The 16,160-nt window shown below is 50.8% G+C and overlaps 1 protein-coding gene across 1 annotated transcript in view; it reads right to left on the reverse strand.

Moving 5' to 3' along the window:
• Window positions 1–337: 337 nt before the first annotated feature.
• NOVA2 (NOVA alternative splicing regulator 2) overlaps window positions 338–16,160 on the reverse strand; it is a 32,115-nt gene continuing 16,292 nt past the window's right edge. Inside the window, exon 4 of the mRNA XM_027079917.1 lies at window positions 338–7,601. Coding sequence (XP_026935718.1) covers window positions 6,519–7,601 — 1,083 coding nt within the window. The 3' untranslated portion in view covers window positions 338–6,518. The remainder of the gene's footprint in view (window positions 7,602–16,160) is intronic.

Below are 16,160 nucleotides of genomic sequence, written 5' to 3' on the forward strand. Positions count from 1 at the left end.
ATTGTGGTGTTGCGTGTGTGTGGCGGTGGTGGTGTCTGTCAATCCTCCTGATTGGACACTTAGGCCCTGGGAGCTCAACCTGGATCCCTGGCTCCCCTCAGACACTTGCTCTGGGTGCTCACCCAGTCCAGAGAGAACAATCCGCCCCTCCCCCTCCCCCCTCCGGGGCCCATCCTCAGGGGTCCCCCCACCCTCCTCCCCTAGATGCCCAGAGCCCTGGGGGAAAGGGGGAAAGAATTCAGGATGAGGGTGGAGGTGGGGGGAGGAGGGAGAGGGCAGGGGATGGGTTAAGAAGGAGTGTGTGATGTTAAGCAAAAAAGACAACATTAGACACAGATGCTGAGATGGCGTTTATCGCGGCAAAAAAAGGTGAAGTCGCCGAGGGAGAGGGGGTGGGGGAAGGGGTGTGGTGGGGGCCGGGGGCGGGCCATGGAAGCTAATACATGGTGCACTAGGTCACACGACGGACACTGGGGGTGGGGTGGGGAGGTGGGCATGGCCCAGGCATGGCAATGGGGGGAGGGGAGAGGAGAGGGCAGTGGGCCCCAGCCAGGAGCTTCTGGAGGTGGTGGGGGGGAGGTGGGCGGCGTCTCTGGTCGCAGAGGATGGAAGGAATCAGTTAGAGGGGGTTGAATGGAGGCACTGGAGGCATGGCCACATGGCAGATGGTCTGGGGCCAAGAAGTGGAATGTGGGAGAGGGGCAGCAGGCAGGGGGCCAGCCCTGGGCTTCAGGCTTTGAATCTAAGGACTGGGGGTACCCAAGGAGCCTTAGAGGTCCTCCAGTTCCCTCCATTTTCCAAGAGAGAGAACAAGCCCGGGAGAAGCTAGCTTGAGGTCCTAATAAGGATTTAGCAATCAGCTCTCCAAAGACAGTCCTACCCACCACCCCCATTCTTCTCCTACCCTATCTGTCCCAAACAGAGAAAGCGGAAAGAGATTCTAACTCCTCTGACTCCACCATTATCTCACTGAGGCTCCTGAGGGAACTTGGAGGATGAACCCATTTCGCAGATGGGAAAAACTGAGTCATCCTTTCAGGCTACACCTTTCCACACCTCTCCCACCTCCCTGCCAGGGGATCTGTGCACCCCATCCCTTCAGGAGTAATACTGATATCTTGAAATCCTCAGCATTGGGGGCAGGTGAGGGGACGCATCTTGGGATTCTCCCAAATCAAACTGGGATGTGGGCCATGCCTCCAGTGGCCTGAGATGCCAACACAAAGAAAAAAAAAAAATGACTCCCCACGTCCCCTGGCTCAAACCAGTACAAAAGTGACTATTTACAATGAAGGGGTGGGGAGTGGGGGGGGGCACAGAAAGGAGTGGGGCCAGAGTGAGCTCTCCACTCGGAGGAGGCCACACCCCTGACCCTGCCTTGAAAGGGACAAAGCCAAACAGCATAGATATTTATAAAGGGTCTCTATCCCCAGGCCGGGGAGGACCCTCGGGGTGAGGGATGGGGGTGGGGCATGGGATGGGGTGCGGGTGGGGAGGCATGGGCGGTGGGAGGCGATGGAGGAAAGGTAGCTATTGCCCCTCGCCTCCCCCCTCCCCCACGCCGGACACACAGTTTTCCGTGGGATGAACACAGAAAGGGTTAATCAGAAAGAGTTCGATGAGCGAGTCTGACGGTCGAGTGGGGCGGGCTGGAGCAATGAAGCCGCAGGTCCCGGTGGCCGGTGGTGATGGAGTCACTTAGAAGATGAGAGGTTGGTGGTTTTGGGGGTGGGGGAGGAGAGGAGAAGCGGGGAGGGGAGGGGGATTAGGCAGTCCCACCCAATTATCTCTGGGAGACAAGAGCGTCCTGGACTGGCTGAGAAGGGTTTAAAAAGCAGCAGCCTTCACCACCCCCATCGCCATCGACGAGACTTTCCCCATCTCCCTCCCTGCCACCCAGCAATCCCCCACGCAACGGGCGGAGGGCACAGAGACCATACACACACCTGCATAGGAGCCACGGAAAGAAACCTCCTCCACTACGGCGTCCAGGCGGCTGACTGCAGTGGAGAGGGATCGCGATAGCCGGGCTGGGTGTCGCGACTCCACGAGAGCCGTAAAACCAGCGCCCCTGGCCCGCAGTGCCCCAACGTGGGCATCGCGATCCCGTTCTCCCCATCGTGACATCCAGTTCAGGCTTTCGCGACAGCCGGCCTTGGGGTTCCAGACGGCAGGGGGGCAGATGCGTGGCCAACAGCGAAGGCCTGCCTGGCTGTGGTGATAGGTGTGCACCCAATCAGCAGCCTGGAAGCCCCAAATGCCATCCTCATCGCCACTCTTATACTCAATACTTTTTCCACCTCTCAGTCTATCACAACGTCTAATCCTGGTCTTGACAGAGCAGTACCCAACGCAGGGGAATCCTCTCACTTTCCAAACAGTAGGCCACCAATCAGAAACAAAATAAAGAGGGTGGGGGATGGAGGAATAGGCAGGAGAAACGGAACAAGGGGATGTTGAGTGATTTGCGGGTTAAGAAGGGGAGAAGGTATACCACTCAGAGAAGAGTGGTACCGTATTCTTCCAAGTATAGGTCCGCAACCATCTATTAAGTCGACTCTTAACCAAACTCCATTGGGGATACCCATACTTCCCACCTACAAGTCCAGGGCAGGCATTAGGGCAGATAAAGATGGCACGATCTTTGCCTTCTGATTCCTTAATAATTATTGCAGTGAAGCCTCCTTGCCCATGTAGAGATGGCTGGGACAGGGCAGAAGAAGGTGGCTGGGGCAGGTTGGCTCAGAGCCCCCTGGGACAGGGGATGAAGGAGGTGAATTTGGCACATTGAACCCCTTCTTCTCATAAGTGCTTTGAGGTCCTTCTCTCGAATCCAGTTGGCACTGTCCCTCAGGACAGCAGAGGAGGGGTTGAGCTTGTCTCCCCCTCCCCAATTTCTACAGATTTGCCTGAAGGAGGCAAGTGGGGTTCTCCCTGGCTGGTGGAAATTGGGGGGAATCCAAAAGATTAGGGGTTAGCTGAAGGAGAGTTTTTTTCTCTTTTTTTTTTTTCTTACAAAGATTCTAAGAAAAACTCGGGGGCGGGAGGGGTGAGGAAGGGGGACGCAATTGAGCTAAGTGTCCACAGACGTTTTCAATGCCTCTTAGGGGCCTCTTCAAAGGAAGATGGTCCCATTTCCTCCCCTCTGTCTGAGGTTCCCTCCCCCCCAGAGCGGCTCAGTTCCAAGGAATTTTGGCACTTTTCTTTTTTAATTAATGGGGCAATGGAAGAAGGGAGAGGATTGAGAGTTGAGGAAAGGGAAAAGACAGACATAGACGAAGATAGAGACAGGACAGGTAACAACGGAAGCCACAGGGAGAGAAAGTGAAAGTCACAGGGAGCCAGAGAGACAGGAAAATGCTGGTGGCGGGGTGGGGGTGGGTGGGAGTTGGAGGGCAAATGGGAAAGAACAAGAAGACAATTCAATGCAGCAAACACTTATTAAGCACCTATTGGGTGCTGAAGAGTAGGGTGCAGGGAGGCCACTCAGAGTCTCTGAGATCTGACTGGCTAACAGGGAAGAGGAGGGGGGAGAAAAAGAGGTGATGGATTTTTCAATGATCTCCATCCCTGACCCCACATCTGCGTCCCCTCTGGACAAACTGCAGCACAAAAGATTGAGGTCAGATTGCAGAAGGGACTTTCAAGGGATGGGGAAGACCACAGAGTGAATTTCATAAGGTAAAATGGGGAAAGGTGTGTGGCTCTCCACTCACCAACATAGTGAGTGAACTAGCTCACTGAGCTGGCAAACTACCTTTCAGATAGCCCTGGCTGGCGGGGTAGGGGGTCCCCGAAAAATGTGAATAGGGAGGGGGCTGTCACACAGATACACCAAGGGAACACTTTTCAGGAGGCCCAGCCTCCAGAGACGTGTCTGTGTGAGAAGAGTACTGGACCCCGCTGATTGGGACCCAGAAATAGGTCTACAGAAAGCATCTGACAAGCCGGAGGGCAGCTGAGGATGCAAATGATATGCAAATGAGCGCTTTCAAATCCCACCTCCCCACTCCCAGACCTTACTTCACCTCTCCCTGGCTCCTTCCCCTCCTTATGGCAGCTCGGGGAGTTGTAGGTGGGGATAGTCCAGCTAGAGACTGCAATACCCACATGTGGGTGGAGATGTTGTGAAATACTGTAAGGTCTTTTGAGAGGTGGAGGGGAGCAGTGGCCCATAGGGCCACCTCCACCTCCGACCCCAAGAGCCCCCAACTGCAGAAGATATGTACAAAGTTACATCAAGAATTGTTTTGGCACTCAAATCTCCATCTGGGTTCAGTCTGGAGATTAGGGGTGAGGGCAGCAGCGATGGGAGGTGAGGGATGGGGAAATGGGGCCTGCCCCCCACCCTGGAGATGAAGAGGGCAGGGAAAAAGTCACCCTAGTGCCCAAGCTACAGCCTCCCATCAGGTGGAAGGGCTGGGGTGGGAAATTCAGTGCAAGGTACCTTGAAGGCTATTGCTCTCTAGGGATTTTCACATTTTGATTTGGGGGTGGCTCTCTCGCAAGGGGCAGGGGTCTCCCAGGCTTTAGGGGTGGGAATTGTTTCTGGCTTTTCTCCCCTCCTTTGCCGGGAGAGAGACGAGGAGGCTGGATTCCCCCAAAGCCATGGAGAAGAGAAGGGTCTGGAAGACCTAGGAGGGGGACAATTGGGGGAGAGGGTGGGCATGGGGTGCCCCTCCCCCAGAGATGCTGATGATGGAACCAGGGCACTGGGAGGCCCTGCCTTGGGTTGGAGGAAGTGGAGGTGGTCTCCATGGGGGAGGGGGAGATGGATGGGGGTAGAAGTGGGTCTCAGCTATCCTAAGTCCATGGGGTTGTCAGGCCCCGACATCTCAGCCTGCCAACAAGGCCTTAGAGCTGATTACAGCCGCAGTGCCCAGGGAGCCACTCTCAAACCAACTCTCAGGGCTGCCTGGCTTGGCAAACTCCATTAGAACATTCTAGATCCTCAGAGTCTGGTGAGAGCACCAAAACATTCCAATCCATCAGATACCACCAAAGTACTCCAGCTTGCTGGAAACCACAAGTCAACTAATGCATTAGACTACACGAAGCATTCCGGCTCAAGGGACCCTACCATGGCTCACTGAATACACCTGGGCCACCGTGGCCTGACAGAGCCACCATACATTTGGCCCACCAGACTTAATGAAACAAAGCCACGCAGACACAAGCATGCACACAAAAGGCAGGGGTGGGAATGAGGGTCTTTTAACAGTTTTCACCAGCTCCATCTCCCACCCCCTCCCTGCCAGGTGAGTTCAGACTTGGTACATTTGCATGGAGATGACCCTGACAATAGTGGGTCTTCTTCCTTAGAGTCCTCCGGATTAGATCCAACTCCCACCCCTTATTCTCCTCCTAGGAAGATCGCCAGGCCAAGACCCACCAAAGAGGGGTGTGGGTAGAGAAGGAGGATCAGTGACTGGCCATGGCCTGATACAGGAAGTGCATGCCTCACCCTGGTGACATCATAGGAAGTAACCTGGAGACACCACAGGAAGTGCACGCCCCCATGATATCATGAAGTAACCTTCCAGGAAGGCTCATTGAGACATCATAGGAAGTACCTGTCTCTCCTATCATCACAGGAAGTGACCTCCAGGGAACTACTTCCTGTGACATCATAGGGAGTGCCAGAAGCACCCCAGAAAGTACTTGACTCAGTGACAGCACGACAGGGACCTTCATGCCCATTACTCAAGGAAAAACCATAGGAGATGCCATAGGAAGTTGTTCCAGCCTTGTGCCAGAGCCTTGCCCACCGGACTGGCCCAATCCCAGAGCTGGCCTCATTCCCAGCAGCACCGCACCCCTCCCCCCATACAACCTGACAACAAAAAAGTGAAAAGTCCCACCTAGGAGGGGCAACTTCAGTGAGGGGAGAGTAGCTGAGAAAATCTGGGAACTCTGAGGTCCCTGCTCCAAATGTCCCACTTCAACTCAGACTCCTCTGCTACCTCTGCTCCCATCAGGTCCCTCAGATCCGGAGCTGAAAGCAGGAGAGGCGGGGTGTTGTTTGGGGGCAGCCCCTCTTTCTAGGTGACCCAGAGGCTCCCTCCCCTCCTCCCATAAGGAAACAAAAACTTATAAAGGGGCGGGGGGGGGGGAATCCTTATCAAAGGAGGGGAAAAAAAGGAGGGAAAGAAAGAGAAAATAACGCTTTGTTTTCTATTAAAATCAACAAAATGCAATATATACAGATATCACACAGACCTGGGCCCTGGGAGAGGAGGGTCAGGCCCAGTCAAGCATAGGGAGGAAGGAAGAAGGGGTCAGTTCAGGGCTGGGGAGGGAGCTTCTGGGCCCCATCCCCAGCCATCACTCAATCCTGCCTATGACTACCAGAAAGGGAGGGTGCAGTCAGGCCTACCCCAGCCCCATCCCAAGAGGAGCAGGACTCTACCGAGCTGAGGTCAGGAGTTGGGGGGCAGGGGAGGGGGAGGGGAGAGGAGGAGGGGGAGGGGGAGGAAAAGGAGGGACAGGGAGCCGGGTGGGAGCACACACCACAGGCCTCATCCCACTTTCTGGGGGTTTGAGGCCCTCACTCCCTGCTCGTAGGTGACCCGCTGGCTGATGAGGTATTGAGCGGCTTGCGTGGCCGCGGGGCTGCCGGTGATGGTGACCCGCCGGTTCCGCGTGCCTGGCAGGAACTCTCCCTTCTTGGAGATCTGGATGCGGGCGCCTGTCAGCTCCTGGTACTCCACCAACGTCTTGCCCCCCTTGCCCAGGATGGCTCCCACCAGGTTCTCAGGCACCGCAATCTCCACCAGCTCCTTGGCGCTCTCAGCCGCCAACTTCTCCGCCGTCAGGAAGCCCCCAGCCGCCCCCGCTGCGGCTGCAGCGGCCACAAGCGGGCCACCCCCTCCGCCCGCCCCGCCGCCCGCCCCGGCCCCGAGGTAGCCGTTGGCGGCCGCGGCCAAGGCGAAGGACCCCAGGGCTCCAGGTGGCGGGGGTGGGGGTGGAGCAGCTCCGCCCGCTGGCCCGGCCCCTGCTTCCCCGGCGTAGGATGCCAGGAGATTGGCGGCGGCGGCGGCGGCAGGGTTGGCACCGGCGGCCACGGCGGCCAGGACCCCAGAGGCTGCGGCCGAGTTGAGGCCCAGGCCGAGGGAGTTGGTGTTGTAGCCGTAACTGGCCAGCGTGTTAAGCGCCGTGCTGATGGCCAGCAGGTCGGTGCCCGAGAAGGCAGGCAGGGCGGCAGGAAAGGCTCCCACGCCCGCCAACCCCGCCGGGCCCAGCAGGCCAGAGGCGGCAGCGGCCGAGGCGGCGGCAGCGGCGGGCAGCACATCCGCGGGGCTGGCGTACGGCGAGCCGGTGGGGTTGGAGTTGGCCACAGGGCCAGCCACGTTGGCGTAGCTGATATTCAGGCAGCTGCTGCTCTGGGGATCTTCCTGTACCTTCTGCACGATGGCGCTCACGGCCTTGTGCACCTGCTCCGGTTCGCCGCTGACCGTCACCACGCGCTCCTGCAGGTTGATGCCCTCCGGCTTCTGGGACAGCTGCACCCAAGCACCCGACTGTTCCATCACGGCTTTCACTGTCGCGCCCCCCTTGCCGATGATCAGGCCCGCCGTGCTGTTGGGGACGATCAGCTTGGCCTGCGTGGGGAGCCAGAGGGAGGGTCTTTAGGGGGGTAATCGGACACTGAAAGGCAACGTTAGTCTAAGACTGGCCATCTCAAGTCATTTCCCACCCCTGCTCTCAAATGTCCAAAATCAGGCCCAGCACGCCCCCTTGATATGCACCAGTATGATTCTACTGGTTAGAAATATTGAAATATTTCCATATTCATTGGTAAAAAAAAAAGGAGCTAGTACTCCATCTCTCCTTAGTAGCCTCTCAGCCACCCTGTTCCTGAGACCCCTGGGACCTCCCTTCCATCTGGGACCTCCCTTCCATCCGGCACCTAGAAGCTGAAAGACTAACCCAGTGGGAGCCCTCCAGGACCTCTCTCCAATCTTGCACTGGTGCCCATGTCCTTCTATATCATTAAGTACTCCGATTCCCAGCCCCAGAAAAGGCATCATTAGTCTCACTTTGCAGATGAGCCACTTGAGGCCTAAGAGGTGAAGGGACTTGCCCCAAGGTCACCCAGACAGCAAAGGAACTGAAATCCAGCCTCCTGGATTCCTGCTCCATTGTGCTTTCCACCCTATGACATGGTCACCTCGCTTAAGCTCTTCATTGTTGTTATGAGCTGAATTGCTGTCCCCTCCCACCCCAATTCACATGTTGAAGTCATAACCCCTAATACCTCAGAATATGATTGTATATGGAGATAGGGTCTTTAAAGAGGCATTTAAGGTTAAGTGAGGTCATTAGGGTGGACCCTAATCCAATATGGTTGGTGTCCTTATAAGAAGAGGAGATTAGGACACAGACACACACAGGGGGAGGACCATGTGAAGACAGAGAGGGGGAGCTCCCTGGTGGCCTAGTGGTTAGGATTCCAGGCTTTCACTGCCGTGGCCCAGGTTCAATCGCTGGTCCAGGGAACTGAGATCTTGCAAGCTGTGTGGCGCGGGCCCCCTGCCCCGCAAAAAAAAAGGCAGAGAGACAATGGCTATCTACAAGCCAAGGACAGAGGCCTCAGAAGAAACCAGCACTGCCGATGCCTTGAGTTCAGATTTCTAGCCTCCAGAATTGTGAGACAATGAGTTTCTGTTGTTTAAGCCACCCAGTTTGTGGTACTTTGTTATGACAGCTCTAGCAATCTAATATAGTTGTCTTATCTGCAAAATGATGATAAAAAAAGCTTACATCAGAGAAGATGGAGAAAATTGGTCACTTACATATGAGGGTCCCCCTTCTCAGTTGTAGAGCAGCCCATCCTTTGCAGCTACAAATCGGATCATTTTTTAATAAATTTATTTATTTTTTATTTTTGGCTGCTTTGGGTCCTCGTCGCTGTGCGCGGGCTTTCTTTTAGTTGCGGCGAGCGGGGGCTACTCTTCGTTGCGGTGCGTGGGCTTCTCACTGCCGTGACTTCTCTTGTGGAGCATGGGCTCTAGGTGCGCGGGCTTCAGTAGTTGTGGCACGTGGGCGCAGTAGTTGTGGCATGCAGACTGTAGAGCGCAGGCTCAGTAGTTGTGGTTCACGGGCTTAGCTGTTCCGTGGCATGTGGGATCTTCCCGGACCAGGGCTCGAACCCATGTCCCCTGCATTGGCAGGCGGATTCTTAACCACTGCGCCACCAGGGAAGCCCCCGTATCAATCCTGAGTCCAGTGGGGATATTTCAAAACCAAACGTCTCCTTTCACATCTCCAAGAGCATTTTTACACACAAATTCCTCCTTCTCAATCCTTCTCACGTCCCCTCAGACCTGTGGATTCTACCCTCTGAAGCTTTCATCACTGCCTCTCCTTTCCACCCCCAAGCCAGACCCTGGGGGTGTTAGGAAAATTGTGGGAGTGGTTTTGGTTGTCTGCAATAACTGGGGACAGATGCGGGCACGCAGTGGGCAGGGTCAGGGATGTTTGCACCCGGTAATGTGAGTCAGTTCCTCACAATGAAGAACAGTCTCAGGTCCTGTACGACTTTTGAATGTCCCCCTGGACATTCATGTTGGTGAGAAGTCTGTTTATAAATCTCGCAGCCAGAACTGAGCCCCATGATACATGTAAGTACCAAGTAGTTTTTTCTTTTGCAGGTTTTAAGATCTACTGAAATTTCCAGGGATGTAACTATTGGTAAATCAAGGGAAGATTGTACTTTATTTTGTTCTGAATTTTACCAAGAGTCATTCATCATTTTCGAAAACCATGACATCGTGCAAGCTATTATATATAGAATGGATAAACAAAAAGGTCCTCCTGTATAGCACAGGGAACTATATTAAATATCCTGTCATAAACCATAATGGAAAAGAATATAAAAGGGAATGTATATATATGTATAACTGAATCACTTTGCTGTACGGCAGAAATTAACACAATACTGTAAATCAACTATACTTCAATTAAAAAAAAGAAAACCATGACATCGGAGTAATGCCTGTATCATTTAAGTCTCCAATACTACGCTCTGTCTCACTCAGGCCACGTTAGGTGTGAGCAGCTGACTGTTTCATTATTTATTTCTACTGTGGCCCTGGCTGAGTATTTACATATTAAAATTCACCTTATTTTATAACAAATAACCTTCCTTTCATCTCTCCTTTATTTGAAAGTCTTATGGGATATAGAAAATGTACATCCGTACGATGGAGTATTATTTGGCAACCAATTTAAATGAAGTGAAGGACTGATGCATGCTACAACCTGGATGAGCCTAGAAAATATTATGCTGCATGAACGAAGTAAGGCACAACAGACCACATATTGTATTATTCCATTTCCATGAATGTTCAGAATAGGCAAATCTATAGAGACAAAGTAGATTAGTGGTGGCTTAGGGCTTGGGTGGGGAGAGCTGGGAGGATTGAGGGGTGATAGCTAAGGGGATCAAGGTTTCCTTTTGAGGAAATGAAATGTTCTGAAATTGATTGCGGCGATGGATGCCGGACTCTGAATATAATAAAGCCGTTGAACTGCACACTTTAAATGGGTCACATGTATTTATGTGAATTATATCTCAATAAAATTGTTAAAAATCTTATAGGGCTTCCCTGGTGGCACAGTGGTTAAGAATCCACCTGCCAATGCAGGGGACAACAGGTTCGAACCCTGGTCCGGGACAATCCCACATGCCACGGAGCAACTAAGCCCGTGCGCCACAACTACTGAGCCTGAGCTCTAGAGCCCGCAAGCCACAACTACTGAGCCTGCGTGCCACAACTACTGAGCCCGCGTGCCACAACTACTGAAGCCCACGCACCTAGAGCCCGTGCTCCCCAATGAGAAGCCCCCGCTCGCTGCAACTAGAGAAAGCCCGCACAGCAACGAAGACCCAACGCAGCCAAAAATAAATAAATAAATGTAAATAAATTTTAAAAAATCTTATAGATTTTTTTTTTTTTTTTTTTTTTGCGGTACGTGGGCTTCTCACTCCTGTGGCCTCTCCCGCTGCGGAGCACAGGCTCCGGACGCGCAGGCTCATCGGCCATGGCTCACGGGCCCAGCCGCTCCCCAGACCGGGGAATGAACCCGTGTCCCCTGCATTGGCAGGCGGACTCCCAACCACCGCGCCACCAGGGAAGCCCTAAAAATCTTATAGATTTTTAAAAAAATAAATTTATTTTCATTCATTCATTTATTTATTTATTTATGTCTGCGTTGGGTCTTCGTTGCTGTGCGCGGGCTTTCTCTACTCTTCCTTGCGATGCGCGGGCTTCTCATTGCGGTGGCTTCTCTTGTTGTGGAGCACAGGCTCTAGGCGCGTGGGCTTCAGTAGTTGTGGCACGCGGGCTTCAGTAGTTGTGGCTCATGAGCTCTAGAGCGTAGGCTCAGTAGTTGTGGCACACGGGCTTAGTTGCTCCACGGCATGTGGGATCTTCCTGGACCAGGGATCAAACCCGTGTCCCCTGCATTGGCAGGCGGATTCTTAACTACTGTGCCACCAGGGAAGCCCCAGATATGTTTTTTATTTATACAAATAGACATATTATATATATAATTTCAGAGAGTAAAGTGGGCATAGGAAAATATTTGTAGGAGAAAGGGGACATTGGCTCCCTTCAAACAGGCAAACAGGGCTGAGAACCACTGCTCTGACATGCTCTGTTCCCTGCTGATCTCTCTGACTTCACTCTTCCCTCCCTCTTGCTGACTCCACTGCAGACACACCAGACTCCCTGCTGTTCCTCCAACTTGCCAAGCTCTGTCCAGACTCAGGGACTTTGCACCTGCTGTTCCCTCACCTGGAATGCTTTTCCCCAGAAAAGACGGCTAGCCCCTCTCTTCATTCATTGCACAAATGCACCTCCCCAGAAGGGCCTTCCCTGACCACCTGATTATCAAAGCTTGTCTGTGTTTATTTTACAGCTCCAGCATGGATACCTCCAGACTCATAACTGCTAACCTCACATCTCTAGTATGATGTTGAGTGGACACCTCAAACTTAAAATCTCATCTTCCTCCTCAGATGTGTTTCTGCCATGGTGTTCCTCATTTCAGCACATGGAAATGCATCCTTCCACTACTCAGTCCCGACCCTTAGAAGTCCTCTCTTTCCTTTACACTCAGCATCCAATCAGCAATTCTGTTGGCTCTACCTTCAAAACTACATCCTAGGCTATGCTAGATTAAAAGAGATTAAGGAGGTATAACAACCAAATGCAACGCATGAACATTAACTGAATCTTTAATAAAAATACTTTATAGATATAAAAGATATTTTGGGGTAATCTGAATACGGACTTTTTATTAAATAATATTATGAATTCAGTGTTAATTTTTATAGGTGTGATAATAGTAATATAATAACATAGGACACTGTCCTTGTTCTTGGGAGATATACACTGAAGTATTTAGAGGTGAAGAGTCATGAGATCTACAACTTATTTTCAAATAGATCAACAAAAAAACAAACAAAAAACCAACGTGTGTGTGTGTGTGTGTGTGTGTGTAGAGATAAAACATGTGTTAACAATTGGTGAATCTAAGTGCAGTATATAGGGAGTTCATTGTAACGTTCTTTAAACATTTTCCAAATAAAAAGTTAAGAGAGGGGACCTCCCTGGTGGCGCAGTGGTTGAGAGTCCGCCTGCCAATGCAGGGGACACGGGTTCATTCCCCGGTCTGGGGAGCGGCTGGGCCCGTGAGCCATGGCCGATGAGCCTGCGCGTCCGGAGCCTGTGCTCCTCAACGGGAGAGGCCACAACAGTGAGAGGCCCGCGTACCGCAAAAAAAAAAAAAAAAAAAGTTAAGAGAAAAAAAGGCCCCAATACTTCCTTTCCTTTTTCTCTGTCTTTTCTTCATAATACTTTTCACTCTCTGACATCCTATACATTTTATTTATTTACTTATTTTCTGATTCTCCAGGAAGAATTTAAGATCCACAAGGGTAGAGATTTGTGTCTGTATTGTTTACTGCTGGGTTGTCAGTGCCTAGAGGAGTGCCTGGCACATACTCAGCCAAGAGTGGGTGAATGAATGGCTGGATGAAAGAATGGATGATGAAATGGCCAAAGGACCAAGCAGGAATGGGACTGGGTGTAGGCAGCCAGGTGCATCTCACCTGGTGGTGGTGGTGGTCTCTGTGTGTGTGTGATACTCAAATTCAGCCTGATATGAGTTTTACAGATCAACTGGCAATTCCGACTTGTAAAATGTGAAGCGGCCTAGTTTTTAAATGTTGGTAACCACTTCAAAACGTCTAAGAATCACTGTGTAGCAGCCAGACCACCAGTCTGCAGCCCGTTGCACACAAATCCCTGAAAAGCTGCCCTGGACTCTGGAGGCACCTGCTCAGGTTCAGATCCTGGCTCCACCACTGATTCTGGGCAAGGGACCTAATCTTTTGGAAACTCAGTATTCTCTTCCATAAAATGGGGATATTCATACCTCTTCCATAGGATTACTGTGAGGTCTAATAGAGATCATGCATGAAATGATGAGCTTGAAATTCAAGCATGGCCACAATTAGCCAGAACTGAGTATGGCTGCCCTCCAGATGACACATAGTGCCTACCTCTGCCAGGTTACACCAGACTACCTCCCCTCAGTCATGTTTCTGCTTGGTCCCCATGGGCATGTCATCACCCATTCATTCAAACAAGCAACATTTGCTGAGCACCTACTATGTGCCAAGCACTGGATGCCATGAGAGCAGGCAATTCATATGTGCCCACAGTAGGTACACATGAAATGGTTGTTGTCATTGTTATCCCCATGGGCGGACCTGGATTTAAATCCCACATCTGTGGTACAGCCACTTTGGAAAACAGTCTGGCAGTTCTTCAAAAAGTTAAACGTAGATTTATCATATGACCTACAAATTCCACCCTGGGTATATATCCAAGAGAACTGAAAACATACATCCACACATATGTCCATTAGCAGCATTATTCATAATAGCTAAAAAGTAGAAACACCCCAAATTTCTAGCAATTGATGAATAGACAAAATGTGGTATATCCATACAGTGAAATATTATCTGGTCACGAAAAGGAATGAAGTTTTGTTATATGCTACAGTACGGATGAATCTTTAAAAAAATTTTTTTTTTGGCCACATCATGTGGCTTGTGGGGATCTAAGTTCCCTGACCAGGGACTGAGCCTGTGCCCTCGGCAGTGAAAGTGTGGAGTCCTAACCATTGGACCGCCAGGGAATTCCCAGTATGGATGAATCTTGAAGACATTATGCTAAGGGAAAGAAGCCAGACTCAAAATGCCACAGAAATATCATTCAATCTATATAAACTATTCAGAATAGGGAAATCCACAGACACTAAAAGTAGATTAGTGGTGGGAAGGGGCTGGGGCAGAGGCACTTGGGGGAATGGAAAATGACTGTTAATGGCTATGGGGATTTTTGGGGGGTGGTAAAAATGTTTTAGAATTACATAGTGGTGATCAATGCACAACCTTGTGAATATACTGAAACCGCTGAATTACACACTTTAAAATGGTGAACTTTACAGTATGTGAATTATATCTCAATACAGCTGTTATTTTAAAGAAATCATTGGAAAAAAAGAAGTCTGACAAGTCAAGGGGATAGAACAGAAAAAGGTACAAAACCAGGCCTAAGGGCAAAGAGGTATCTAGTATGTGATACAGCATTTCAGAGCAATGGGGGAAGGATGGAACCTTTTCATCCAAGGAACTGTGTTCGCCAAGCAACGGTGAAAGCAAATGCCTTCACCTCTGTGTGCTTCCGTTTCCTCATCTCTGACATTGACATAACCACAGCTACTCTGTACAATTATTGAGAATATTCAGTGACTAAAATGCCTGGCACATGGGAAGCCCTCAGAAAACAGTAGCTGCCTTCCTGATAGGCCCAGATCGCAAGACCACAGCATCTTAGATCTGCACGTGCAGTTCTATGGCATCTTGGATGTTAGAACAGTAGGCTGTTAGAATAATACAGGTCTAGAATCTTGGAATCACAGAGCCACAGAATTGTAGGTGTCTTAGAGCCAGAAAGACCTCAGAGACCATCTGCCTCAGAGGTCTGCAAGTCTGGAGATTTAAAAATAATAATAATAACAACAACAATAACAGCAGCGGCCGCTAACGGTGCTTACCACGTGCCAGGCACTTTTTAAAATACTTCCATATAGTAACTAACTGAATTTTAGCAACAACCCTACGAGGTAGGTACTGTTATTATCACACTTTATAGATTGGAAAACGGAGGCACAGAGAGGTTAAGTAACTTGCCTAAGGTCACACAGATAGTGACCAGTAGAGCCAGGATCTGATCCCAGGCCAGAGTCCATGTTCAGATCCCCACGCCTTCTCCCCAGAAACTCTGATTCAGCGGCTCCAGGCCACGACTCAGGAATCTGTGTTTTAAGCTACCCAGATGACTCAGATACCAGCCAGGGCTGAGAATCGCCGCTCTAGCCCAGAGGTGGCAAACTGGTGACGCTCAGCCCATAGCCGGCCCACAGCCACACAGTGTTTTCAAAACTGAGCCAACCTTGAAAAATCAGTTGATTTAAAATATTTTTGACTTCTCTGGAAAAATGAGGAAGATGTAATACTCTGTCCCCATTCCCAAATGGCGAGAATCAAGTGCAGGTGAATAGCAGCTACCCCCTTTAGGGATGGCATGATATCTCTATGTTGAGTCCAAGGTCCTCAATCCCTTATGTTCCCTTTCTGAATCCTGGAGGCATTTCCATTTATAATCCCTGGCTCGGCCCAGCTTCCCCACTGTAAAGAAAGGGAAACTGAGGCATACAGAAGGGAAAAAGACACAGAGCAACACAGCAAGTCCAAGGCAGAAAGGGAATAGACCTGCCTCCTGACTCAAAAATCCCACAATAACGATAACAGCGACCATGTTTTGAGAACTTTCTATGCATTAGGCATGCATGATAAGTGCTTTTCAAATGTTAATGAACACTAGTCACCACCCTTAAGTGGGTACCATAATAAATCTCATTTTACATGGAGAAATCAAGTCACCTGCTCAAGGTCACACAGGTAAGAAGCATCAGAGGAAAATTCAACTCAACATCTGATTCCAGAGCCTGAGCCTTCAGCCATTATCTCTCTCATTCTTTGGAGCCCCGGAGTAATAAGGCAGAGGAAGAAGTCCTGG

The sequence above is a fragment of the Aethalodelphis obliquidens genome, unplaced genomic scaffold (assembly GCF_003676395.1).
Source record: "Aethalodelphis obliquidens isolate GAN/ISIS:26980383/991018 unplaced genomic scaffold, ASM367639v1 scaffold43, whole genome shotgun sequence".
NCBI lineage: Eukaryota > Metazoa > Chordata > Mammalia > Artiodactyla > Delphinidae > Aethalodelphis > Aethalodelphis obliquidens.